The 27,903-nt window shown below is 43.8% G+C and overlaps 3 protein-coding genes across 14 annotated transcripts in view; all 3 read right to left on the minus strand.

Moving 5' to 3' along the window:
- The window catches only part of LOC118395375 (SLAM family member 5-like), a 261,843-nt gene that overhangs the window by 52,336 nt on the left and 181,604 nt on the right, over nt 1-27,903 (minus strand). The window lies entirely within an intron of this gene.
- LOC118395378 (uncharacterized) lies at nt 5,893-9,687 on the minus strand. The gene is made up of 5 exons (XM_052464448.1): nt 9,187-9,687; nt 8,533-8,835; nt 8,034-8,135; nt 7,867-7,922; nt 5,893-7,602 (listed from the first exon to the last, which is right to left on the minus strand). Exons 1-5 carry the CDS (start codon nt 9,527-9,529, stop codon nt 7,471-7,473), a joined length of 936 nt encoding a protein of 311 aa, XP_052320408.1. The 5' UTR covers nt 9,530-9,687; the 3' UTR covers nt 5,893-7,470.
- LOC118395382 (hepatocyte cell adhesion molecule-like) overlaps nt 24,535-27,903 on the minus strand; it is a 32,444-nt gene continuing 29,075 nt past the window's right edge. For all 7 annotated transcript variants that reach the window (XR_008065535.1, XR_008065534.1, XR_008065533.1 and 4 more), the window contains exon 6: nt 24,535-27,849. Coding sequence is in view for 3 of the 7 variants with exons in the window: in XM_052464443.1 (XP_052320403.1) it covers nt 27,733-27,849 (117 nt within the window). In the remaining 4 variants the exon portion in view is untranslated. The remainder of the gene's footprint in view (nt 27,850-27,903) is intronic.

The following is a 27,903-nucleotide window of genomic DNA, read 5'->3' on the forward strand; positions in this document are numbered from 1 at the left end:
GCCACTTGCATCTAAATCTTGTTGGGGGCGGGGGGGCGGGGGGAAGGGGGTGAGAAGGATTACTTACCCTTACTTACCCTATCCTAGGTATTCCTTGAAGAGGTGGGGTTTCAGGTGTCTCCGGAAGGTGGTGATTGACTCCGCTGTCCTGGCGTCGTGAGGGAGTTTGTTCCACCATTGGGGGCCAGAGCAGCGAACAGTTTTGACTGGGCTGAGCGGGAACTGTACTTCCTCAGTGGTAGGGAGGCGAGCAGGCCAGAGGTGGATGAACGCAGTGCCCTTGTTTGGGTGTAGGGCCTGATCAGAGCCTGGAGGTACTGAGGTGCCGTTCCCCTCACAGCTCCGTGGCGAGCACCATGGTCTTGTAGCGGATGCGAGCTTCAACTGGAAGCCAGTGGAGAGAGCGGAGGAGCGGGGTGACGTGAGAGAACTTGGGAAGGTTGAACACCAGACGGGCTGCGGCGTTCTGGATGAGTTGTAGGGGTTTAATGGCACAGGCAGGGAGCCCAGCCAACAGCGAGTTGCAGTAATCAAGACGGGAGATGACAAGTGCCTGGATTAGTACCTGCGCCGCTTCCTGTGTGAGGCAGGTTCGTACTCTGCGGATGTTGTAGAGCATGAACCTACAGGAACGGGACACCGCCTTGATGTTAGTTGAGAACGTCAGGGTGTTGTCCAGGATCATGCCAAGGTTCTTAGCGCTCTGGGAGGAGGACACAATGGAGTTGTCAACCGTGATGGCGAGATCATGGAACGGGCAGTCCTTCCCGGGAGGAAGAGGAGCTCCGTCTTGCTGAGGTTCAGCTTGAGGTGGTGATCCGTCATCCACACTGATATGTCTGCCAGACATGCAGAGATGCGATTCGCCACCTGGTCATCAGAAGGGGGAAAGGAGAAGATTAATTGTGTGTCGTCTGCATAGCAATGATAGGAGAGACCATGTGAGGTTATGACAGAGCCAAGTGACTTGGTGTATAGCGAGAATAAGAGAGGGCCTAGAACAGAGCCCTGGGGACACCAGTGGTGAGAGCGCGTGGTGAGGAGACAGATTCTCGCCACGCCACCTGGTAGGAGCGACCTGTCAGGTAGGACGCAATCCAAGCGTGGGCCGCGCCGGAGATGCCCAACTCGGAGAGGGTGGAGAGGAGGATCTGATGGTTCACAGTATCGAAGGCAGCCGATAGGTCTAGAAGGATGAGAGCAGAGGAGAGAGAGTTAGCTTTAGCAGTGCGGAGCGCCTCCGTGATACAGAGAAGAGCAGTCTCAGTTGAATGACTAGTCTTGAAACCTGACTGATTTGGATCAAGAAGGTCATTCTGAGAGAGATAGCGGTAGAGCTGGCCAAGGACGGCACGCTCAAGAGTTTTGGAGAGAAAAGAGAGAAGGGATACTGGTCTGTAGTTGTTGACATCGGAGGGATCGAGTGTAGGTTTTTTCAGAAGGGGTGCAACTCTCGCTCTCTTGAAGACGGGAGGGACGTAGCCAGCGGTCAGGGATGAGTTGATGAGCGAGGTGAGGTAAGGGAGAAGGTCTCCGGAAATGGTCTGGAGAAGAGAGGAGGGGATAGGGTCAAGCGGGCAGGTTGTTGGGCGGCCGGCCGTCACAAGACGCGAGATTTCATCTGGAGAGAGAGGGAGAAAGAGGTCAGAGCATAGGGTAGGGCAGTGTGAGCAGAACCAGCGGTGTCGTTTGACTTAGCAAACGAGGATCGGATGTCATCGACCTTCTTTTCAAAATGGTTGACGAAGTCATCTGCAGAGAGGGAGGAGGGGGGGGGGGATTCAGGAGGGAGGAGAAGGTGGCAAAGAGCTTCCTAGGGTTAGAGGCAGATGCTTGGAATTTAGAATGGTAGAAAGTGGCTTTAGCAGCAGAGACAGAGGAGGAAAATGTAGAGAGGAGGGAGTGAAAGGATGCCAGGTCCGCAGGGAGGCGAGTTTTCCTCCATTTCCGCTCGGCTGCCCGGAGCCCTGTTCTGTGAGCTCGCAATGAGTCGTCGAGCCACGGAGCGGGAGGGGAGGACCGAGCCGGCCTGGAGGATAGGGGACATAGAGAGTCAAAGGATGCAGTAAGGGAGGAGAGGAGGGTTGAGGAGGCAGAATCAGGAGATAGGTTGGAGAAAGTTTGAGCAGAGGGAAGAGATGATAGGATGGAAGAGGAGAGAGTAGCGGGGGAGAGAGAGCGAAGGTTGGGACGGCGCGATACCATCCGAGTAGGGGCAGTGTGGGAAGTGTTGGATGAGAGCGAGAGGGAAAAGGATACAAGGTAGTGGTCGGAGACTTGGAGGGGAGTTGCAATGAGGTTAGTGGAAGAACAGCATCTAGTAAAGATGAGGTCAAGCGTATTGCCTGCCTTGTGAGTAGGGGGAAGGTGAGAAGGTGAGGTCAAAAGAGGAGAGGAGTGGAAAGAAGGAGGCAGAGAGGAATGAGTCAAAGGTAGACGTGGGGAGGTTAAAGTCGCCCAGAACTGTGAGAGGTGAGCCGTCCTCAGGAAAGGAGCTTATCAAGGCATCAAGCTCATTGATGAACTCTCCGAGGAACCTGGAGGGCGATAAATGATAAGGATGTTAAGCTTGAAAGGGCTGGTAACTGTGACAGCATGGAATTCAAAGGAGGCAATAGACAGATGGGTAAGGGGAGAAAGAGAGAAAGACCACTTGGGAGAGATGAGGATCCCGGTGCCACCACCCCGCTGACCAGAAGCTCTCGGGGTGTGCGAGAACACGTGGGCGGACGAGGAGAGAGCAGTAGGAGTAGCAGTGTTATCTGTGGTGATCCATGTTTCCGTCAGTGCCAAGAAGTCAAGGGACTGGAGGGAGGCATAGGCTGAGATGAACTCTGCCTTGTTGGCCGCAGATCGGCAGTTCCAGAGGCTACCGGAGACCTGGAACTCCACGTGGGTCGTACGCGCTGGGACCACCAGATTAGGGTGGTCGCGGCCACGCGGTGTGGAGCGTTTGTATGGTCTGTGCAGAGAGGAGAGAACAGGGATAGACAGACACATAGTTGACAGGCTACAGAAAAGGCTACGCTAATGCAAGGAAATTGGAATGACAAGTGGACTACACGTCTCGAATGTTCAGAAAGTTAAGCTTACGTAGCAAGAATCTTATTGACTAAAATGATTAAAATGATACAGTACTGCTAAAGTAGGCTAGCTGGCAGTAGCTGCGTTGTTGGCACTACACTAATCAAGTCGTTCCGTTGAGTGTAATAATTTCTACAGTGCTGCTATTCGGGGGCTAGCTGGCTAGCTAGCAGTGTTGTTTACGTTACGTTGAGTTAAAAGAACGACAATAGCTGGCTAGCTAACCTAGGAAATCGCTCTAGACTACACAATTATCTTTGAAACAAAGACGGCTATGTAGCTAGCTAAGTAGCTAGCTACGATCAAACAAATCAAACCGTTGTACTGTAATGAAATGAAAATGTGATACTCCCTGACCGGTGATTGAATTCGAATCAGTAGACGTGTGGTGACGTTGGCTAGCTAGCAGAGTCTCCTACGTTAAGGACGACAAATAGCTGGCTAGCGAACCTCAGTGAATTAAGATAATCACTCCAAGGCTACACACACTAAACTACACAATTATCTTGGAAACAAAGACAGCTATGTAGCTAGCTAACACTAAACTAATCAAGTCGTACAGTTGAGTGAATAGCACTACAGTGATGCTAATCTGTGTGCGTTAGCTAGCGTTGCTAGCTCCTGGGCGAATAGCAGTGAAGGCTACGTTAGGGCGACGAAATACGATAATTATGCAATTATCTCTGATACAAGGACGGCTATGTAGCTAGCTAAGAAGAATTGCTAAGATTATGTAGCTAGCTAACAGTAAACTAATCAAGTCGTACAGTTGAGTGAATAGCACTACAGTGATGCTAATCTGTGTGCGTTAGCTAGCGTTAGCTAGCTCCTGGGCGAATAGCAGTGAAGGCTACGTTAGGGCGACGAAAATACGATAATTATGCAATTATCTCTGATACAAGGACGGCTATGTAGCTAGCTAAGAAGAATTGCTAAGATTAGACAAATCAACCGTTGTACTATAATGAAATGTAATGAAAAAGTAATGAAAAGTTATACAACCTGCAGAGCGAAGTGCGAATGCGACCGCTCGCTCCAACCGGAACCGGATGCACATACAATGTGATTATCTGGATTTTGTTTTAGATTCTGTCTCTAACAGTTGAAGTGTACCTATGATAAAAAAACAGACCTCTACATGCTTTGTAAGTAGAAAAACCTGTAAAATTTGGCAGTGTATCAAATACTTGTTCTCCCCACTGTATATATATATATATATATATATATATATTATATATATATACGCAACAATGAAAAAGTTTGGGGTCACTTAGAAATGTCCTTGATTTTGAAAGAAAAGTAAAAAAATTTGTCCATTAAAATAACATCAAATTGGTCAGAAATACAGTGTAGACATTGTTAATGTTGTAAATGACTACTGTTGCTGGAAACGGCAGATGTTAAGGAATATCTACATAGGCCAATTATCAGCAACCATCACTCCTGTGTTCCAGTGGCACGTTATGTTAGCTAATCCAAGTTTATCATTTTAAAAGGCTAATTGATCATTAGAAAACCCTTTTGGAATTGTTAGCACAGCTGAAAAGTTTTGTACTGAAGCAATAGAACTGGCCTGCTGTAGACTAGTTGAGTATCAGGAGCATCAGCATTTGTGGGTTCGATTACATGCTCAAAATGGTCAGAAAGAAAGACATTTCTTCTGAAACTCGTCAAGCTATTCTTGTTCTGAGAAATTAAGGCTATTCCATGCGAGAAATTGCCAAGAAATTGCCTCTTCACTGTTGATGTTGAGACTGGTGTTTTACAGGTTTAATGAAGCTGCCATTTGAGGACTTGTGAGGCGTCTGTTTCTCAAACTAGACACTCTGACGAGTTTCAGTAGAAATTCCTTTGTTTCTGGCCATTTTGAGCCTGGTTTGTCCAAACTTTTGACTGGTACTGTATGTCAATTCTTTTTATAAAAAATATATACATTTTCCTTTATACCTTTCTCAGACATTACCTCTCTCAGCTGTCCCAAAGTCTTTTCCTCTTGGCCATTCGGCACAGAGTAATATGGCACCTCCTCGCCAACAAAGCTCCCGGGACTTGACTATATACTCAGATACAAATGTTGTGACACACAAGCTAAACAACATTGCATTAGCCAATTCCATTCAAACTCCAATAAATCAATCTGTTTCCACCATGAACACAAATGACCCATCACGCCGTTGCGAACAACCACTCCACTTTGTGGGTAATATGATGACAAAACGCAACTCTGAAAGTCGCTACCTGGAAGTAGTCCTAGAGGACTGCTTAATCGGTGATGCTCTAATTGATTCGGAATCGACAATGTCGCTCATCTATCAAATATTGTTTATTGATTTAAAAAAGGCTGTGAACCCAGCTAAACTTAGGTTATAAACGAAATGATGCGACACTAAACTTCAAGGTTTCATTCAGACTACCTCTGCCCTCACAATGCGAACCATGCTGAAACTACACTCCCAATAGGTATCACTTGTTCACCCTGTTGTTGTGACTTTACTTTAATTAATCTGATGACTGTTATTTAACTAATCAATTAACTATGTTTAATTTGTTACCCGATTAAATTAATCATTTAACAATGAACTTATTAGGATATGGGGCACCAGGAGAGCAGTTGTTTAAAGAGTTACCATCTCCAGAATTAAACTCTACAAGTCTTTACCTATCACATCCATAAAACAGTCAACGTATTATTCATAACCTTGTATCACATCACCATTCTAATCAGTCGTAACAACCTGCATCTGCAAAAACCCCAGCCTTACTTATGATTCAGTACTACACAAATTGGTTTAATTATTTATTTACTAGCTAACTAAATGATAACACATTATAAAAATACACACTTAATACATTAGAAAAAGATCCCTAGTGGACTGAAACAATATTACAGCTTTTTACAAAAGACATTGAGAGGGCGAGTGAGAGAGAGAGAGATTTATCGTTGATACATTTTAGGAACTACAGTCACAGTAATCATATACTTTGCACATGAACCGCCGCCTGTTTTGAGTAAGAAATCGTGAATGTATTTACACTTTAAAGGCCTTCGTTCGCCGTGTATCTCTGTCGGAACCAGGCCTTCTTAGGAAGGTTGTTGTGCCTTTCCGCGGCACGCTTGTAAAGCTCTGATTGTCCAATAGTAGTGATTGTCCAGGATGTGACGTTATCGTCTCTACCTCGTGTTGAGATTTCAGAGTTCGAGCCACTTTGGTCATGAGCTGCAGCTCGTCTCCTTTCTAGTCTAAATGTTAATTTCTTTACCAATCCGTTTATCCACTCAGGTCAAAAGGGATGGTTCGGTCAGGCTGACACGCTCTCTCACCTCACTCGGGCGTGGCTACTTACTATGCAAAGTTTATAGGAGACAAATGATCTCTTATGGCTCCTAAAATCACATTCCTATCTTAACAAAAACAATTTCACAATTGTTCATATTTCATACACAACGTTAAGGATGGAGACTTCGTACATGTGGTGTATATATTTTAAAGTTACAGTGTTTCCTTTATAGCATTTTTAATTACATAAAAAAATAACAACCCGTATGACATTATTATTCTTTAGATCGCCTCTGACCATTCCCCATGTTCTATGTTAAAACTATTGTTCCAGTATTCACTTTAGAACGAGTTAGAGTTTTGGCGGGAGACAAAGCACATTCCTTTGTGTATTTGTAGAGGGAGACCCTGGATCTCCTCTCCTGTAATTTACAACAGGGCGTGAGGTGTCAACCCCCCACCAACTCCCGCCTCCCCCTCTCTGTGGCTGAGAGAGGGTCTGGTTGAAATCATCTGTTTCCAAGCTAATCTGACCTATTTGGATCCTCACAGAACAGTCATCACAGTAGTTTGGTAAATAGTGGAGAACATAAGACTCTCTAGAGGGAGGATAAAGGCAGGACAAACCTACATGAAAACATTCATCCACAAGCTTAAACATGCCCATGAGATCAGCAGGTTTGGAGAGTCGGTTACAATCATTTTGAAAATAAATGGTAAAAGTGTTTCAGGAAGTGGATGTGGTGCCATGATTTAACTCATTTGCTTGTTTACATGCTACTAATCCTGGTTTTCAGACAAATGTTCTGACCTAAATAACAACAATAATGTTACATTTTTATTTTTAAAAAATTATTGCAAAGTAAGCACAATGAAAAATACACATTTCAAATTACGGTAAAGACATACACACAGCATGAAACATTGACACAGTGGTACGGTTGCCTACCTATAGCATCATGACGACTTGAAACATGTAGGACCAATGCTGTTATTGGCCCCTCACCGGTGACCAATCCGGCATGGGTAAGTCTACCAGGGGCCCAAGCCCCCTCCGGCGTAGCTCTCAGGGTCATTGAGACACACAAGCCTCTAAACCACGCCAAGGTCACAGCTTTGAGAGAGGAGTGATTGAATCCAGTCCTGTCTGAATAGAAGGTAAGATTCTGACATCTGAGTACAAAACAGACTCTTCTGTTGAACAGACTCCTCCGGTGCCAGATACCAGTGTATCCCCAACCTGTAAAGCCAGCACATAAACAAATAGAAACAGAAGCCTGTAATTCAATAAGATCAAACCATTTGCAAACTGTGCTTGTTCTTGAGTATTCTGTATTTTCACATTGGCTGGTATGTTATACAAGCCAACAACAAGTGACCAATTCCATCCTAAATGTGTATATGTGTGTGTGTTCACCGATACAGAAGATGCACAGAAAACAAAGTAGCATTATATGCATGCACATATATACACAGTGCATGCACACATACACATAGACCTTACCAGTCTATGACATTTCACTTCAGTATAATGTTGGCCTTCTTCTCTTTGCTTGCAGGCTGCATTGAAATAAAGGGAAAGGGCATAATGTTACACAATTACCTATGTTGTGTATTTGTTGCCTTCAGGGTGCTCTGTATGATGTCAACTGTAACACAGATTGTACTTACCTCCACATGTTCTTATTTTAACTGCCCAGAATATACCACCACTTATTATCCCAACTGCAAACAATGTAACCAGTGCGATTGGGACAGGATTGGGACCAGAGTCTGTCAGGAGTAAAATGCAGCTGTTCAAACCCATGCCATGTGCTTTAGTCAATACTAAGGTAGGCTACACGGCTCATAGGAAAATAAATACCGAAATCAGCTTGCTGTAATACAAAAGTAAATACAATATGATAATATGCATGTTGAGGGATTTTGTAAAAACTGCCTTCAGGTTTTACTGTTAAAAATAAAATAGGTTATATTTCCCCTTTACTGTCCTACAATATAAGATGTTAGTGAGGAAACAAAGAGCAGACACTGTATGGGAGTCTGCTCTGTCCAATGAAATCCCTGCTGAGGTCGTTATAAACAGAGCCTGTTATTTAGTGGTCTGTCATTACGGTCCCTCACTGATCCACAAAATGGAAAAACAATACTATATGCAGTGTTGACATACCTTTGAGGGCAGAGCGTGAGGACAATTGAGGGCAGAGCATTTCAATGTTGAGCGGAGTTGGTTTTGAGTCAGCAGGGTTGGAAGCCTCACAGCTGTAGGTGTCAACATTTCTTTTGTTTAACTCCAGAGGGAGAGAGATATTGGCTAGAAGATCAGCGTTGCTGGTCTGGTTGAGTATCTCCCCTCCTCTGTACCAGGACAAGATCACCTCTCTCCCGTTCTTCACAGTGCACACCAAGGAACAGCTCACTTTTTCAAATGGACTGTCCACTGAGAGACTGATGTGAGGAGCAAACACTGAGGCTGGGATAGCAGAATGATTTAGCAGTGACTCAATGACAAACAGAGATTTAAACTAATGTGTTTACAGTAAAACTAAGATGTCATAAATGAGACCTAAACATATATGAAGAAGTGGGCTATTTCTTTTTCAAACATGTGGCAGACGCAGGTGGCAGACTCACAGTAAAGTTTACAGTGTAAATGTTGTGAATTTCCTGGGATTTTTGAGATCAGCCATGGTACATGTTATAGTTTAAAAACAAGTAACTAAATACAAAAGGTATTTCTTGATCTTCATTGAAACAACTCTGGGTAACAGACTAAGTGGGAGAATCGAAAAAAGGGAAGTAAAACAAGAAGCCAGACACGCACCATAGACAGTTAGATTTGTAATCTGAGATGAACTCTGTGTATTGATGATAAGTATTTTATAAAGTCCAGAGTCGCTGATGGTGAGGTTTCTGATGGTGAGAGATCCAGTCTGAGTATCCAGCTTCAGTCTGTCTTTGAACTTCCTACTGTAGTCCGTTGTAATCACACCTGCATTCAGCATAGCTATGTTATCAAATGAATCTGAACGACTCAATAGGAAAGACCATGCCATAATAGTGCCACTAGGTAGGTAAGTAAGTCCAGTCGGGACAGTTACTTTCATTCCCTGTTTTCCCGACACATTTACAGCATCAATCAGATCTGAAAGGAAGAAAGAAAACATTGGCTAAGGGCAGTAGCTACATCAATACAAGGCATTAACAGGACTAAATCCTGTAGGCGAACCCAGATCCAAGCCAAGCACATGATAGACTGCATGCAGTGACCTACGTACATTTTTGTTTACTTGTCTTTGTATAATAATCATTATTTTTGAATCCATTGAGTTGTCGTTCACATTTCTAACACGTGAACACTAAATAAGACGTTTTTACCTTTATTTAACCCAGAGTTGCCAACTCCCACGCATTGGCCTTGAGACACGCATTTCACCCTCATGCAGGGCTGCCAACCTTTAAAAAAGCTTTGAGTGATGTTTGCTATGTGCATTTCTTTGCCCCTGGTACAATCCCTAGACGGGGGACTCTGGGTCCCTTCCCAGGGAGATATTACTGTTTTAAAGCAAATTTACTGTAATCCTAGTTATTCTGACATGGCTTAGGCCTATGATCAGGGTGGAATATTAGGTATATTCAGGATGCTTTTAACGTTAAATCAAAATTCGACAACTTTGTTACTTTGAGATTTTGGGGGGGGGGTGAAATGTAAAGTTTGCTAATATTTGTTAGGTGGGATTGACATTTTATTCAGACAGTACTGAAATGAGATGGGGAGAGAGATGTGAGATACATGCTGAGGAGTGTTACCACTACACCAAGGCTCTGCACAGGAAATATTATTGGTTGATGGCAGTGGGTAACAAAATAATAGATTGCAGACTGCTTTCAAGGTAAGGACACAAACATTGTATATTTTGTCATTTGGGTGAACTATTTCAAATGGGGCTGGAAGAAAATCCTGCTTGCTCTCCAGGAGCACCCCACTCCCCCGATCTGTTTCCCAAGTGCTGGGTGTTTGAAAATGTTCTTGTTATAAAAATGTATTTCACAAAATCACCCAAACGTCAAGAAAAATCTAATGAATATCAACATTCAGGTGGTTTATGTTTACTAGTTGAAGATCCTTGATATCATCTTACTCTACACAGACAAAATATAATGTGTTTATGAGTTGTGTCCCCCTACCATCTCTGCCTAATAATCTCCGCACAATACTAAAATGTTAAAATTATATTTAATTCCTGGAGCATTTAATAGCCTCATACAAGTGTCACGTTCTGACCTTAGTTCCTTTGTTTTGTCTTTGTTTTAGTATGGTCAGGGCGTGAGTTGGGGTGGGCAGTCTATGTTTGTTTTTCTATGTTGGTTTCTGTGTTCAGGACTGTTTGTTTGTCGTGTATTGTTTTTGTTTCAGTATTCATTCTTGATTAAGTTACAATGAATAATTACCACGCTGCGCATTGGTGCTCCGATCCTTCTCGCTACTCCTCCTCAGAAGAGGAGGACGAGATCCGTTACAGAAACACCCACCAACCAAGGACCAAGCAGCGTGGTATCGGACAGCAGCGATCTCCGGACTCCTGGACATGGGAGGAGATACTTGACGGCAAGGGACCCTGGGCACAGGCCGGGGAATATCGCCTCCCCAAGGCAGAGCTGGAGGCAGCGAAAGCTGAGCGGCGGCGATATGAGGAGACAGCACTGCACCGCGACAGGCACGAGAGGCAGCCCCCCAAAACAAGCACTGGTGCTTATCGGAAGAAGCGCAGTACTGGTCAGGAACCGTATTATGCGGTCAAACGCACGGTGTCGCCAGTACGCGCTCATAGCCCAGTGGGCTATAGGCCAGCCCCCCGCAAGTGCTATGCGAGAGTAGGCATCCGGCCAGGGCGTGCACTCGGGAGGGTCCAGGCTAAAGTGGGCATCCAGCCTGGAGGAGTGGTGCCAAGGCTGCGCACCAGAGCTCCAGTGCTCCCCCACAGCCCGGTCCATCCGGTGCCTCCTCCATGCACCAGGCCTCCTGTTGGTCTCCCCAGCCTGGAGTGTGGTGTCAGGAAAATAACCTCACACTCGATGTCAACAAAACAAAGGAGATGATTGTGGACTTCAGGAAACAGCAGAGGGAGCAGCCCGCTGTCTACATTGAAGGGACAGCAGTGGAGATTGTGGAGAGTTCTAAGTTCCTCGGCGCACACATCACAGACAAACTGAAATGGTCCACCCACACAGACAGCGTGGTGAAGAAGCAACCTCAGGAGGCTGAAGAAATTTTGACAAACTTTTACAGATGCACAATCGAGAGCATCCTGTCGGGCTGTATCACTGCCTGGTACGGCAGCTGCTCCGTCCATACCTGGAAGGCTCTCTAGAGGGTAGTGAGGTCTGCACAACGCATCACCGGGTGCAAACTACCTGCCCTCCAGGACACCTACACCACCCGATGTCACAGGAAGGCCATAAAGATCATCAAGGACAACAACCACCCGAGCCACTGCCTGTTCACCCCACTATCATCCAGAAGGCGAGGTCAGTACAGGTGCATCAAAGCGGGGACTGAAAAACAGCTTCTATCTTGAGTCCATCAGACTGTTAATTAAACAGCCACAACTAACATTGAGTGGCTGCTGCCAACATACTGACTTAACTCCAGGCACTTTAATAATGGAGAAATGTATGTAATCAATTTATCACTTGCCACTTAATGTTATATAATGTTTACATATCCTACATTACTCATCTCATATGTATATTAAACTGTACTCTATACCATCTACTGCATCTTGCCATCTTGATGTAATGTATCACTAGCCACTTCAAACAATGCCCCTTTATATGTTTTCATACCCTACATTATTCATCTCATATGCATATACTGTACTCTATACCATCTACTGCATCTTGCCTATGCCGTTCAGCAATCACTCATTTATATATTTTTATGTACAGTACATATTCGTATTCATTTCTTTACACTACTAAGGTAGTTGTGAAATTGTTAGGTTATATTACTTGTTAGATATTAGTGCATGGTCGGAACTAGAAGCACAAGCATTTCGCTACACTTGCATTAACATCTGCTAACCATGTGTATGTGACAAATACATTTGATTTGATTTTGTTTTTTATATCCATAAAAACTCAGTTTAGCTGGTGCTTCAGTCAATAATCCACTCGGTTTCCAACCGTCAAAATGCATCCCAAACATTACCAATAAACTTATCCAAACAAGTCAATCAACGTTTATAATCAATCTTTAGGTACCCGAATACGCAAATAAACAATACATTTAAGAATCGTCATTGTGTTTACAGGAGATAAAAATAACACGCCATCTCGGCCATGCGCATGGAAACACTACAGCCAAAATGGGAGCCCTAAGAAAAACAACTTCTCTCTCATTTAAAAAAAACAGCCTGAAACTCTTTCTAAAGACTGTTGACATCTAGTGGAAGCCCTAGGAACTGCAATCCGGGAGGAGGCGGTGTCCGTGGCGTGGCTGGTTTTCTTTTTGTAGTCTGTGATTTTTGTAGTCTCGTGTCTGAGCTGTTGAATTGCGACTCCACTTTGTCCCTATACCGACATGTTGCTTTTTTGATTGCCTTGCGGAGGGAATAACTACACTGTTTATATTCTGCCATATTCCCTGTCCTCTTTCCATGGTTGAATGCAGTGGTTTGCGCTTTCAGTTTTCTGCGAATAACGCCATCCATCCATGGTTTCTGGTTAGGGTAGGTTTTATTAGTCACAGTGGGTACAATATCTCCAATGCACTTCCTTATAAACTCACTCACTAAGTCAGGGTATAGATCGATGTTATTCTCTGTGGCTGCCCGGAACATTTCCCAGTCCGTGTGATCAAGACAATCTTTAAGTGTGGATTCCGATTGGTCAGACCAGTGTTGAATGGTTCTAGTCATGGGTACATGACGGTAGGAGCAAGATAGTCATGGTCGGATTTGCCGAAGAGAGTGCAAGGGATGGCCTTGTATGCATCGCGGAAGTTAGAGTAGCAGTAATCGAGTGTATTGGCCGTGCGAGTACTGCAATCAATATGCTGATAGAACTTAGGTAGCCTTGTTCTCAAATGTGCTTTGTTAAATTCCCCAGCTGCAATAAATGCAGCCTCAGGATATATGATTTCTTGAGGGCGTTCGTGGTGTCTGATTGAGGGGGTATATACACCGCTGTGAAGATAACTGACAAGAATTATCTTGGGAGTTAATATGGCCGGCATTTGATTGTAAGGAATTCTAGGTTAGGTGAGCAGAAGGACTTGAGTTCCTGCATGTTGTTATGATTACACCATGTGTAGTTAATCATGAAGAATACACCCCCGCCCTTCTTCATCCCAGAGAGGTGTTTATCTCTGCTGGAGAGACGCTTGAAGAAGGCCGGTGGCTGAACCAACTCGGACAATGTATCTCGAGAGAGCCATATTTCGTGAAACAGAGAATGTTACACTCCCTAATGTCTCTCTGGAATGCAACACTTCCTCTAATTTCATCTACCTTGTTGTCAAGAGACTGGACATTGGTGAATAGTATACTTTGAAGTGGTGAGTGGGGTGCAAGCCTACAAAGCCTGACCAGGAGGCCTCTCCATCTGCCTCTTCTGCGCCAACGTTGTTTTGGGTCGGCTTCTGGGATTAGATCCACTGTCCTGGCTGGTAGTCCGATCAAAGATTCCGCTTTGGAAAAGTCGCATTCCTGGTCGTATAGTTGGTGAGTTGGAGTCGCTCCTTTATCCAATAGTTCTTCCCGGCTGTATGTAATAACACTTAAGATTTTCTTGGCTAACAATACATAAAAAAACAAAATACTGCATAGTTTCCTAAGGACTCGAAGCGAGGCAACCTTCTCTGTCGGCGCCATCTTGTCGAAATGAGTGACATGTCTGGTGAGTATGCAGGCAATGGAAGAACTGGGCCATTTTCAGCTTCCAGGAATTGTGTACAGATCCCTGCTATATGGCTGTGCATTATATTGCTGAAGGTGATGGCACTGATGAATGGCACGACAATGGGCCTCAGGATCTCATCATGGCGTCTCTGTGCATTCAAATTGCCATCAATAAAATACAATTGTGTTTGTTGTCTGTAGCTTATGCCTGCCATACCATAACCCCACTTCCACCATGAGGCGCTCTGTTCACAACGTAGACATCAGCAAAAGGATCACCCACACAATGCCATACATGTGATCTGCAGTTGAAACGCCGGTTGGACGTACTGCCAAATTCTCTAAAACAATGTTGGAGGCAACTTAGGGTAAAGAAAATATCACATTACTTTCTCTGGCAACATCTCTGAACATTCCTGCAGTCAGCATGTCAATTGCATGCTCCCTTAAAACTTGAAACATCTGTGGCATTGTGTTGTGCGACAAAACTGCACATTTTAGAGCGGCCTGTTATTTTCCCCAGCACAAGGTCCACCTTTGTAAAGATCATGCTGTTTAATCAGCTTCTTGATATGCTACACCTGTCAGTTGGATGGATTATCTTGGCAAAGGAGAAATGCTCACTAACAGGGATGTAAACACATTTCTGCACAAAATTCATGGAATCTTTTATCTCCGTTCATGAAACACGGGACCAACACTGTACACGTTGCGTACATTTTTATGTTCAGCATTCTGAACAGAACCACAATTTGTTTTGTTTCGTTCCACTGTTCTGACAAGCAAAATAATGTTCTGAACCGGTTCGAACCAAAAAAAAGTACTGGTGTTGTAGTAAAACGCCAAATGGATCTACATCCTGGTCCTCTTCCCCTGTCTTACCCACCAAGGGTAGAGACAGAGATGACCTCGCCTACTGAAATACCGGATTGGGCAAAGCCACCAGAAGACGACTCAAGCCAACCAACTACTGAACCTGACTGGTGTCAGGAAGAATCACCCTCTGCCTCAAGTGACACCTCTGAATGGGAAAAGTGTTTCCTCATTGTTGCTAGAGTAATGGGCACTGTCATGACCAGAGGCCCATATATGCACTGTAAGAAAAGTGTTTCCTCATTGTTGCTAGAGTAATGGGCTCTGTCATAACCAGAGGCCCATATATGCACTGTAAGAAAAGTGTTTCCTCATTGTTGCAAGAGAAATGGGCTCTGTCATAACCAGAGGCCCATATATGCACTGTAAGAAAAGTATTTCCTGTTGTAAGATATGTCATCACCCTCTCTGCTCTGAGGGAATGGGAGGAGCAGCAGATCGGGTGCAGAGAATCAAAAGGTATATAAAGAGACATTTGCCATTACTTTGGCGCTGACTTCTTGAATTCTGAATTCATTTAGGCAACCATTTGACTTCGGGTAATTGCCACCTGACTAAATTACTGTAAAGATTCTGACTTGCTGGATACCAGGGTAAGAATCCGTTTACCTATCGACCAGTTGACCCTGTGTGCAGCATACCGTTGGACCGAGTGTACCGTTGTGCCAACGTCTTAATTGACCAGGAACACTGTAGCACCGGCCGGGTTGCTTGCCCCAGACACTGCGGTAGATCAACGGCAGAATTACCACCTGCTGAGAACGGTTGGAAAGTTGCTCGAATCGACTCTGTCTCCGACTGACCCAGTGACACGTGTACTGTTGTAGCACAGTGCCTTGCCCTGGAATCGCGGTTGCAGGTTATTTGACAATACTATCCAGCCTTAGGGCAGGTTAGAGTACTCAGTCTAACTTGAATCTCGAAATTTAGTACCAGGGTAAGAGTCCGTTTACCTATCGACCAGTTGACCCTGTGTGCAGCATACCGTTGGACCGAGTGTACCGTTGTGCCAACGTCTTAATTGACCAGGAACACTGTAGCACCGGCCGGGTTGCTTGCCCCAGACACTGCGGTAGATCAACGGCAGAATTACCACCTGCTGAGAACGGTTGGAAAGTTGTTCGAATCGACTCTGTCTCCGACTGACCCAGCGACACGTGTACTGTTGTAGCACAGTGCCTTGCCCTGGAATCGCGGTTGCAGGTTATTTGACAATACTATCCAGCCTGAGGGCAGGTTAGAGTAGCAGGCTAACTTGAATCTCGAAATTTAGTTGAACCAATGATTCCTCATGGGAGAGATCGATACATAAACTAAATTCTCAGAACTCTGACCGATTGAAACTCTGCTCCTGCTCTCGTGGGTCTCCTCGTCATCTCTCAAAGGTAATTAAATAACTATTATAAGCATTTAATATAGAGATAAGTGTTACCATTGTACCAGGCATTTTATAGAGCATTAAGGCAAGTGCATGTTTTTGATTAACGCTGTGTGTGACCGAGTAACAATTGTGTATTTTGAAGTGTGTTTGATTGTAAAAGACAAAAAACAGAGTGTTTTCAAAAATAAATGGTAGTCTTATTTTGTCTCGAGTAAACGGTTCTCTCAAAGACAGTTAATGGCACGGGAGATAACAACTCTGACACTCCCCGCTACCGGGACACTGGAAACGGAGATCAGTGCTCTATGACAGAATGAGTTACTATTAAAAGACAAAGAGGAAGGTGTGTCCAGTAGTGATTCATTTAATTGTCTTATCGATCTATCTAAGTTTTATTTTCCAAGCGATACATAGCCGACGGGCAGAGTAGTGAGACTAAGTTGACTAAAGGTCTTCACACTTTAAACTAGATACATCACAGGGGGGAAACACTCAACCACAGGGAAATCATATAGAGACTGGTAGGACTAGTGCTTAATAATAACTCAAGGACCAATTAGTGGTGAAACAAAGAGTCTAGAGGATAAAGGTGGGGTTCACACATCCCAGCTAGAGCTAGACCGTTGAGAGTGACAAGGCAAAAGACCTCTCTGCGCGGACAACGTTTCGATATAGAAAGAGAGGCAGGGCTACGCGAGCGGTCCTGGTTATACCGAGATAACCTGAAGTACCTATAGTGCCCTGTCCAATCCAGGGAACGGGACGCTAACCACCTCTAGCAACCCCGCTGCCGGCAAAGGGGCGGGGCTGAAGGTTTCGTATCGCGACACTGTATATCCTTTCTTTCTGAACTTGTTATTGCACATTTAGCTCATTATGTTACTTCAACAATCAGGGCGGATAGTGCAGTCAAGCTAGTTGTGTACATGAGTGTTGGCCAGACAAGTGTAGCCTATGGCGCAAGATGTGACTGAAATTTTGCGGGTGGGGAGAGAGTTAGAGTGGGTTGAGGAGGAGGCTTGAAGCCCTGGGCATCTTGTTATGACATGCATTATATTAATTAGGTCTACAGAATAATACCGAGGTGGAGTGGCACCCATGGAGGACCTTTCAATGTCCTTTGAGCTAACTAGATAACAGGTTTGAGCTATCTAGCTAACAAGCTTGTGTGTGCATGAGCGGCACCAAGTCTTACCTTTTTGGAGTTAATAAATCCAACGTTTAACGTGAAAACTAGGCCAATAGTATTCTTAACTAGCATGGAAAAAGTGAATCCATTGTTCTCTAAACAATGCAAATGATCTCTCCCTATCTTCTGAATCAAGCTTGTAATGTCAAACCAAGCTTGTAATGTCAGTACATTAGCCTAGGCTTTAGATGGGGGGAGGGGCAGGTAGTTTTAAACACATACAGGTGAACATTTCAGCTTGCAGGTAGACACTAGCATACGTTTCTAAGAGACAGAGTGAGGGCTTTGCATAGGTGCTTTGTTGCATTTTGTTGTGTGACTAGAAAAAAAGTGCCTGGAATGTAAAATTACGTTATTAACCGATCCCCATGCTTTTAAAAATAACGGTTCTGGATCACTTTCGTTCCAGGTTCCTTTCTGTTCTTTGAAAAATGCCATTATTTTACGGTTTTGTTCCCTGAACCGGTTCCAACCACTGATTCACACAATATCTTTAACAGTACATATCTTTATTGCTCTTCAATTAATTAGTATCTGTACCTAAATAAAGGTTATTTACTTACAAGTAATGCACAAGGTATGCTATCTAGGTTAAATATGGATTTTTAAGCCTTGAGACAATTGAGACATGGATTTTGTATGTGTGCCCATTCAGAGGGTGAATGAGTAAGAACAAATATTGAAGAGCCTTTGAATGGGTAATGGTAGAATATGTATGGTGATGAGGTTGATGCTCCTTTTAATAAATATCAAGGATCTTATTCCTGTTACATGATGATCGATGCTTGGCTGCCATTAGACGAAGTAGATACGGGGAGTCAAACAACAACTGTTCATAACACAAATTCTGTTTGTGATATTTAAGATTCTAACCATTACATTTACATTTACATTTAAGTGATTTAGGAGACGCTCTTATCCAGAGCGACTTACAAATTGGTGCATTCACCTTATGACATCCAGTGGAACAGCCACTTTACAATAGTGCATCTAAATCTTTTAGGGGGTGAGAAGGATTACTTTATCCTATCCTAGGTATTCCTTAAAGAGGTGGGGTTTCAGGTGTCTCCGGAAGGTGGTGATTGACTCCGCTGTCCTGGCGTCGTGAGGGAGTTTGTTCCACCATTGGGGAGCCAGAGCAGCGAACAGTTTTGACTGGGCTGAGCGGGAACTGTACTTCCTCAGTGGTAGGGAGGCGAGCAGGCCAGAGGTGGATGAACGCAGTGCCCTTGTTTGGGTGTAGGGCCTGATCAGAGCCTGGAGGTACTGAGGTGCTGTTCCCTCATGTAGGCAAGCACCATGGTCTTGTAGCGGATGGAGCTTCAACTGGAAGCCAGTGGAGAGAGCGGAGGAGCGGGGTGACGTGAGAGAACTTGGGAAGGTTGAACACCAGACGGGCTGCGGCATTCTGGATGAGTTGTAGGGGTTTAATGGCACAGGCAGGGAGCCCAGCCAACAGCGAGTTGCAGTAATCAGACGGGAGATGACAAGTGCCTGGATTAGACCTGCGCCGCTTCCTGTGTGAGGCAGGGTCGTACTTTGGGATGTTGTAGAGCATGAACCTACAGGAACGGGCCACCGCCTTGATGTTAGTTGAGAACGAATGATACCATGATAGTATGTTAAATAGACTGATTTAGGAAGTCAAGAATCCGCTACAAGACCATGGTGCTTGCCTACGGAGCTGTGAGGGGAACGGCACCTCAGTACCTCCAGGCTCTGATCAGGCCCTACACCCAAACAAGGGCACTGCGTTCATCCACCTCTGGCCTGCTCGGCTCCCTACCACTGAGGAAGTACAGTTCCCGCCAGCCCAGTCAAAACTGTTCGCTGCTCTGGCTCCCCAATGGTGGAACACACTCCCTCACGACGCCAGGACAGCGGAGTCAATCACCACCTTCCGGAGACACCTGAAACCCCACCTCTTTAAGGAATACCTAGGATAGGATAAAGTAGTCCTTCTCACCCCCCCCCCCCTTAAAAGATTTAGATGCACTATTGTAAAGTGGCTGTTCCACTGGATGTCATAAGGTGAATGCACCAATTTGTAAGTCGCTCTGGATAAGAGCGTCTGCTAAATGACTTAAATGTAATGTAAATGTAAGAACGGGGCAGACATAACTTTAAAAATGCTAAGTAATTTAAAAAGTAAATGTATTTATGATGCTCTCAGCAAGTGTTAAATGTTAACATTCGTGCCCGCTTAGCCTAGCGTCTTAACGCGAGGGGTTCCCCTAGGGGAACGCCACCTCCCCCGTTCAGCTGGCAAGGTGGCGCATGGAATGCAAAAATATTCTTAGAAATATTTAACCTCCACACATTAACAAGTCCAATAGCTCAAATGAAAGATTTCTAAAATGTTTTACGGCGAAAACATAGCACATATTTATGTCAAACCACCACCAAAGACACAGCTAATTTGAATAGCCATGTTGAACAAAAGATGCAATCAACAAACGCAGGATTAAAAGACAAATAATTCACTAACCTTTTGAAAATCTTCATCAGATGACAGTAATAGGACATGTTACACAGTACATTTATGTTTTTTTTTCAATAATATGCCATTTATATCCATAAATCTCTGTTTACAATGACGCCATGTTCAAAAAATGCTACTCAAATGTCCGGAAAATGATGATAGCTCCGCCACATAAACTTTGACTAAATATACATGTTCTACATATAGATAGAAAGATACACTTCTTCTTAATGCAACCGCTGTGTTACATTTATTTTTAACGTTACAGAATTCGTTCACTAGGCAATAATATGAGACGGCGCTCAGACATTAGCAATATGTCTCCTCTATGTTGGAGTCCACAGAAACACAAAATTACCACATAAATATTCCCTTACCTTTGATGTTCTTCGATCAGAAGTCGTGGAAGGAGTCATACTTACCAAAAACTGCGTTTGGCTTTCAAGTCTGTGTCTTTGGGTTATCAAACGGGACAAATTCCGGCTGAAATGCAGCCAAAATTCTAGGGGATGCGCATCAAAACTTCAAAATTACATATTATATGTTGACTAAACTGGTCAAACTAAGTGCAGAATCAAGCTTTAGGATGTTATAAACGTGCAAAACAATTCTCAGCTCGAACAGACAAACTGACATCGTTTGGTGAATCCTGGAACAAAGAGGGCTCCAGACGCGACGCGCGCATGAGAGTACATGTATTTTCGCGTGACCCGGAGGTTTTAGCGCGCGATTCTCACAATGAAACGCCCCATTGAAAGGAGACATCGCGCTGAAGAGATAGAAACTGTTCCCAGATCCGTAGCTGGTTGAGAAGGGTGGGGGTGATGACGTCAAAGTTGGCCCAACTTTTCTGATGACAAGAGAGAGTTTGGGAGAATGGCTGCCCTGAGAGTTCTGCTTTACATACAGACATAATTTGAACGGTTTTAGAAGCTTTATAGTGTTTGCTATTCAATAATAATAATTATATGCATATATTAGCAATTTTGGACAGATTTTTTTTCTGTTTACTATGGGCACGCAATTGCTCCAAAGGGGGCAGTATTCTGCCTAGCTCTAACTGGCTAGCCTACTATCTCCTGGTCGCTGAGCCTAGCCTATTATCTCCTGGTTGCTGAGCCTAGCCTACTATCTCCTGGTCGCTGAGCCTAGCCTACCATCTCCTGGTTGCTGAGCCTAGCCTACTATCTCCTGGTCACTGAGCCTAGCCTATTATCTCCTGGTCGCTGAGCCTAGCCTATTATCTCCTGGTCGCTGAGCCTAGCCTATTATCTCCTGGTCGCTGAGCCTAGCCTATTATCTCCTGGTCGCTGAGCCTAGCCTACTATCTCCTGGTCGCTGAGCCTAGCCTACTATCTCCTGGTCGCTGAGCCTAAAATCTCCTGGTCGTTTAGCCTAGCCTACCATCTCCTGGTCACTGAGCCTAGCCTACTATCTCCTGGTCGCTGAGCCTAGCCTATTATCTCATGGTCGCTTAGCCTAGCCTACCATCTCCTGGTCACTGAGCCTAGCCTACTATCTCCTGGTCGATGAGCCTAGCCTACCATCTCCTGGTCACTGAGCCTAGCCTACTATCTCCTGGTCGCTGAGCCTAGCCTATTATCTCCTGGTCACTGAGCCTAGTCTACTATCTCCTGGTTGCTGAGCCTAGCCTATTATCTCCTGGTCGCTGAGCCTAGCCTACCATCTCCTGGTCGCTGAGCCTAGCCTACCATCTCCTGGTCGCTGAGCCTAGCCTATTATCTCCTGGTCACTGAGCCTAGCCTACTATCTCCTGGTCACTGAGCCTAGCCTACTATCTCCTGGTCGCTGAGCCTATCATCACCTGGTTGCTGAGCCTAGCCTATTATCTCCTTGTCACTGAGCCTAGCCTATTATCTTTTGGTTGCTGAGTCTATCCTAGCCTACCATCTCCTGGTCACTGAGCCTAGCCTACTATCTCCTGGTCGCTGAGCCTAGCCTACTATCTCCTGGTCGCTGAGCCTAGCCTACCATCACCTGGTTGCTGAGCCTAGCCTATTATCTCCTTGTCACTGAGCCTAGCCTAGCTTACTATCTCCTGGTCGATGAGGTTGTCCAGCTTATTGTGATTATTACTGCTATTTCAGGTCATGATGTTCTAGTCTCACTTTACCCCTCTAATTAGTAATGTTTACATTTTAGTACAGGACAACTGTTCTGCCAACTCTTCTATATTAGGCCTATACAGTGGGGGGGAAGTATTTAGTCAGCCACCAATTGTGCAAGTTCTCCTACTTAAAAAGATGAGAGAGGCCTGTAATTTTCATCATAGGTACACTTCAACTATGACAGACAAAATGAGAAAAAAAATTCCAGAAAATCACATTGTAGGATTTTTAATGAACTGATTTTCAAATTATGGTGGAAAATAAGTATTTGGTCACCTACAAACAAGCAAGATTTCTGGCTCTCACAGACCTGTAACGTCTTCTTTAAGAGGCTCCTCTGTCCTCCACTCGTTACCTGTATTAATGGCACCTGTTTGAACTTATCAGTATAAAAGACACCCGTCCACAACCTCAAACAGTCACACTCCAAACTCCACTATGGCCGAGACCAAAGAGCTGACAAAGGACACCAGAAACAAAATTGTAGACCTGCACCAGGCTGGGAAGACTGAATCTGCAATAGGTAAGCAGCTTGGTTTGAAGAAATCAACTGTGGGAGCAATTATTAGGAAATGGAAGACATACAAGACCACTGATAATCTCCCTCGATCTGGGGCTCCACGCAAGATCTCACCCCGTGGGGTCAAAATGATCACAAGAACATTGAGCAAAAATCCCAGAACCACACGGGGGGACCTAGTGAATGACCTGCAGAGAGCTGGGACCAAAGTAACAAAGCCTACCATCAGTAACACACTACGCCACCAGGGACTCAAATCCTGCAGTGCCAGACGTGTCCCCCTGCTTAAGCCAGTACATGTCCAGGCCCGTCTGAAGTTTGCTAGAGAGCATTTGGATGATCCAGAAGAAGATTGGGAGAATGTCATATGGTCAGATGAAACCAAAATATAACTTTTTGGTAAAAACTCAACTCGTCGTGTTTGGAGGACAAAGAATGCTGAGTTGCATCCAAAGAACACCATACCTACTGTGAAGCATGGGGGTGGAAACATCATGCTTTGGGGCTGTTTTTCTGCAAAGGGACCAGCACGACTGATCCGTGTAAAGGAAAGAATGAATGGGGCCAGGTATCGTGAGATTTTGAGTGAAAACCTCCTTCCATCAGCAAGGGCATTGAAGATGAAACGTGGCTGGGTCTTTCAACATGACAATGATCCCAAACACACCGCCCGGGCAACGAAAGAGTGGCTTCGTAAGAAGCATTTCAAGGTCCTGGAGTGGCCTAGCCAGTCTCCAGATCTCAACCCCATAGAACATCTTTGGAGGGAGTTGAAAGTCCGTGTTGCCCAGCAACAGCCCCAAAACCCCAAAGATCTAATAATATATAATAATATAATAATATAATATATGCATTTAGCTGCTCTAGACAAGATCTGCATGGAGGAATGGGCCAAAATACCAGCAACAGTGTGTGAAAACCTTGTGAAGACTTACAGAAAACGTTTGACCTCTGTCATTGCCAACAAAGGGTATATAACAAAGTATTGAGATAAACTTTTGTTATTGACCAAATACTTTTTTTCCACCATAATTTGCAAATAAATTCATAAAAAAATCCTACAATGTGATTTCCTGGATTTTTTTTCTCATTTTGTCTGTAATAGTTGTGTACCTATGATGAAAATTACAGGCCTCTCTCATCTTTTTAAGTGGGAGAACTTGCACAATTGGTGGCTGACTAAATACTTTTTTGCCCCACGGTATATTGTCTCCCAATCTGAATCTTGTCTTGAGTTCCTTGAGGATATTAATAAATTATTGACAACATATAGGCTCTACTTAATTTGGTTTTCACTTTGTTCACTACATATTTTTTATACACTTAATAATATATATGAAAAGTTAAACAACCAGACACCTCTGCACTAGAAGGAGGGGTTGTCAGTGTGTCCTGCAGAAACATCTGTTTTAGGGAGAGCCAAAGGGAGTTCTTCACACTGACCATAATGCTAATGATCAAGATTCAAAGTTAAAATGTTAAAGGTACTCGCTACCTTGTACATGCTGCTGCAGACTGAAATAGTACGCCTAATCTGTTTTTATACAGTAATGTTGCTAACTTCCTGCAACAAAACACTGGAGTCACAACATTGCGCAATCTGACTTTTGTGGAATAATACATCACATAAATACACAGAATGATAAATGAGGCACTCATGTTTTCTGACCAAAATGTGATAAAACATTAGTGGCATGTCATAATTTACAAGACATTTTTTTTATTGAAAATATAATTTGGCACAATAATGCATGAGCACAGTCCACATGTAAAAGCATAGAAAGGTTTGAGAAGATTTTGCTGACACATTATTTAAGTTACACTTACAATATACAGTACACTGGCTCAGAGAACAAAATAACATAGTATGTAAAGTACAGTATGCTGAATGATAAAAACATTCAACCACCAGATGAGGAAAATACATTAAAAGAAAAAAACATTGTTTCCTTGATAGCAATGCTTGAAATGTAATAGGATTAGTCATAACTGTCAAATTAAATGTACAGCTGCCTGGCATTAAAAGTAATAGGACAAAACATCCCAAATACACTTAAACTCAATAAATACAGAAACACACTTGAAAACCACCAAACAATTGCAGTGGTCTCCCCTAGACCCTAGAAGTAGGCTACATTTGGTATTTGGTATTTTTATTAGGATCCCAATTAGCTGTTTCAAAAGCAGCAGCTTCTCTTCCTAGGGTCCACACAAAATATGACATAGTACAGAATATTAATAGACAAGAACAGCTTAAGGACAGAACTACATCAATAAAAAAGGCACACTGCACCTACATATCAATACATACACACAAACTATCTAGGTCAAACATTAAAACCACAGTCGTTCCCAATCTCAAACTCTTGAACGTAGCTGTGGTTGCAAGGACTGACATTTTTTTCCACAGGTATGTTGTAGCAGTACAATCTTTGTTTACAAAAATTCAAATGACGACACAAATATAAACAATGGAGTAAACTTACATCATATCGTGGGTTGTGATGAGGTAAGTATATTTTTCAAGCATGTATGGGGGATTGACGACTATATAACGTCAGGAAATATCAAAGATTGTATACTTTTAAATGGAATGTATAGGTAAGTCTGACGTAATATATTGAAGCTAAAAAAAAAGAAGCTCAGTAAACAAATCTTTATCAGTTTGAATAAGTCATAAGCGTATTTTAGAATAGTGAAATGTAAATAATATTATCTTAATATTCAGTCTCAATAACTACTCTGAAATAGAAATGTCTAAAAATGAAATGACCTCCAGTGCAAAAACTCACGATGGTATCAGTAGATTTGACATTTTTTCACAGTTATATACAGTATGTGGGCTAATGTAGGTGGAGCACCAAATGCTCCAATAGAAGGAATGTCTGCAGGAGTGTGCAGGAGTCAGTGATTGTATTCTATTTTATTTGTAAAGAAAATGTACCCCCTATTTTTGCGGTATCCAATTGTTAGTTACAGTTTTGTCCCATCACTGCAACTCCCGTACGGACTTGGGAGAGACAAAGGTCAAGTACAGTTCCCGCTCAGCCCAGTCAAAACTGTTCGCTGCTCTGGCCCCCCAATGGTGGAACAAACTCCCTCACGACGCCAGGACAGCGGAGTCAATCACCACCTTCCGGAGACACCTGAAACCCCATCTCTTCAAGGAATACCTAGGATAGGGTAAGTAATCCTTCTCACCCCCCCCTAAAAAGATTTAGATGCACTATTGTAAGTGGCTGTTCCACTGGATGTCATAAGGTGTATGCACCAATTTGTAAGTCGCTCTGGATAAGAGCGTCTGCTAAATGACTTAAATGTAATGTAATGTCAAGGGACGTGTGTCCTCCGAAACACAACCCAGCCAAGTCACATTGCTTCTTGACACAATGCCCGCTTAACCCGGAAGCCAGCCGCACCAATGTGTAAGAGGAAACACTGTACGTCTGGCGACCGTGTCAGCGTACATTGCGCCCGCCCCTCCACAGGAGTCGCTGGAGCGCAATGGGTCAAGAACATCCCTGGCGGCCAAACCCTCCCCTAACCCGGACAACACTGGGCCAATTGTGCACCATGGGTCTCCTGTTCACGGCCGGCTGTGACAGAGCCTGGACTCCAACCAGGATCTCTAGTGATTGTATTCTTAAGATCCTGTTGAGGCTAGGGGCAGCATTTTCACTTTTGGATGTAAGGCATGGCCAGAGTAAACGGCCTCCTACTCTTTCCAAATTGGGAATATATGCATATTATTATTACTGGTGGATAGAAAACACTCTGAAGTTTCTAAAACTGTTTGAATTATGTCTGTGAGTATAACAGAACCCATATGGCAGACAAAAACCTGAGACGAAATCCAAACAGGAAGTGAGAACTCAATTTAGAAAACAGTGCCATTGGATGTCCACCTTAGATATGGATGAGAATGCACTTCCTAGGGCTTCCACAAGATGTCACCGTCTTTAGATTCTGGTTGTATGATTCTATTATAAAGGTGGGGCTCATAATAGCTCTTTGAGTGGGTGGTCTGGCAGAAAGCCTACGCTCTGTCACGAGAGAGTGTTCTTGCGTTCCTATGCTTTTCTTCAGACAATGAAATTCTCCGGTTGGAACCTTATTGCTGATTAATGTTTAACCCTTTGAGCTAAATACTGTGTAGATAAGGACAAGCAATAAGTGGTCCATCATAATAAACTAAACTGTGACTCTGGTACATTCAAACTGTGTGAACACAGTTGTTGTCAAAGCAAGATCTGAACAACACTTAATCACGATTGCATTTTGTGAGAGTAAAATGTCAACCAAGAACACTTTCTGAGTCAAAAGGCAAATCAAGATCTACCACTCAGAAGTGTTTCAACAGAATCTATATGGTGGTTTCCAACGTAGTCTAATACCCATTATGCTGAGGAGTAGGTGGCTTTATCTCACCAAACATCTGCTTTTTATGTACACAAGCTGCTATCCACTGGCAAGCTAAACAATGACCAGCTATAAAACGATACAGGGGAGGCACCCACATTTAAACAACAGAACAGACAGAACTGAAAAGAAGCTTCTGACCAGCAAAGCATAGAAAACACACTAGTGAAATGTATTAAAAGAGTGGGCACTTGAAAAGAGGGATCACCCTACTAATAACCCTAGGCATAGCTATTGAATTTAATCTCATCAAGGCTCAATTCAACAAAAGACAGTGAGAATGACCAACAAAGAAAATCTGAAATGACTGAAATGACAACAGCGCATTGGTTAAATGGGAATTGTCTCCAGGAACAACTGTGTCTCCATGAAGTTTTCTAAAATGAATATTGACTATAATTTTGTCTTTTAACGTCCTCTTTAGGATGTAACGCCTTCTCTGGGATGTGAATTATCATGTCACCCTCTCAGTAACTTCATGCAGTGTTAACATCCTCGCTGGCAGCCATGTGATGTAACTGGAGTGTATCATAAACTGTCACGTTAGGGTTGTCTCTAAGTGACTCCAGTCCTTGTATACCTGTTTGCTCCTCCTAAACAGGGAGAGGGAGGGAGGTAGGGAGCAAAGGATTGAGAGGGACAAGGAA

The sequence above is a fragment of the Oncorhynchus keta genome, chromosome 16 (assembly GCF_023373465.1).
Source record: "Oncorhynchus keta strain PuntledgeMale-10-30-2019 chromosome 16, Oket_V2, whole genome shotgun sequence".
Classification (NCBI taxonomy): Eukaryota; Metazoa; Chordata; class Actinopteri; order Salmoniformes; family Salmonidae; genus Oncorhynchus; species Oncorhynchus keta.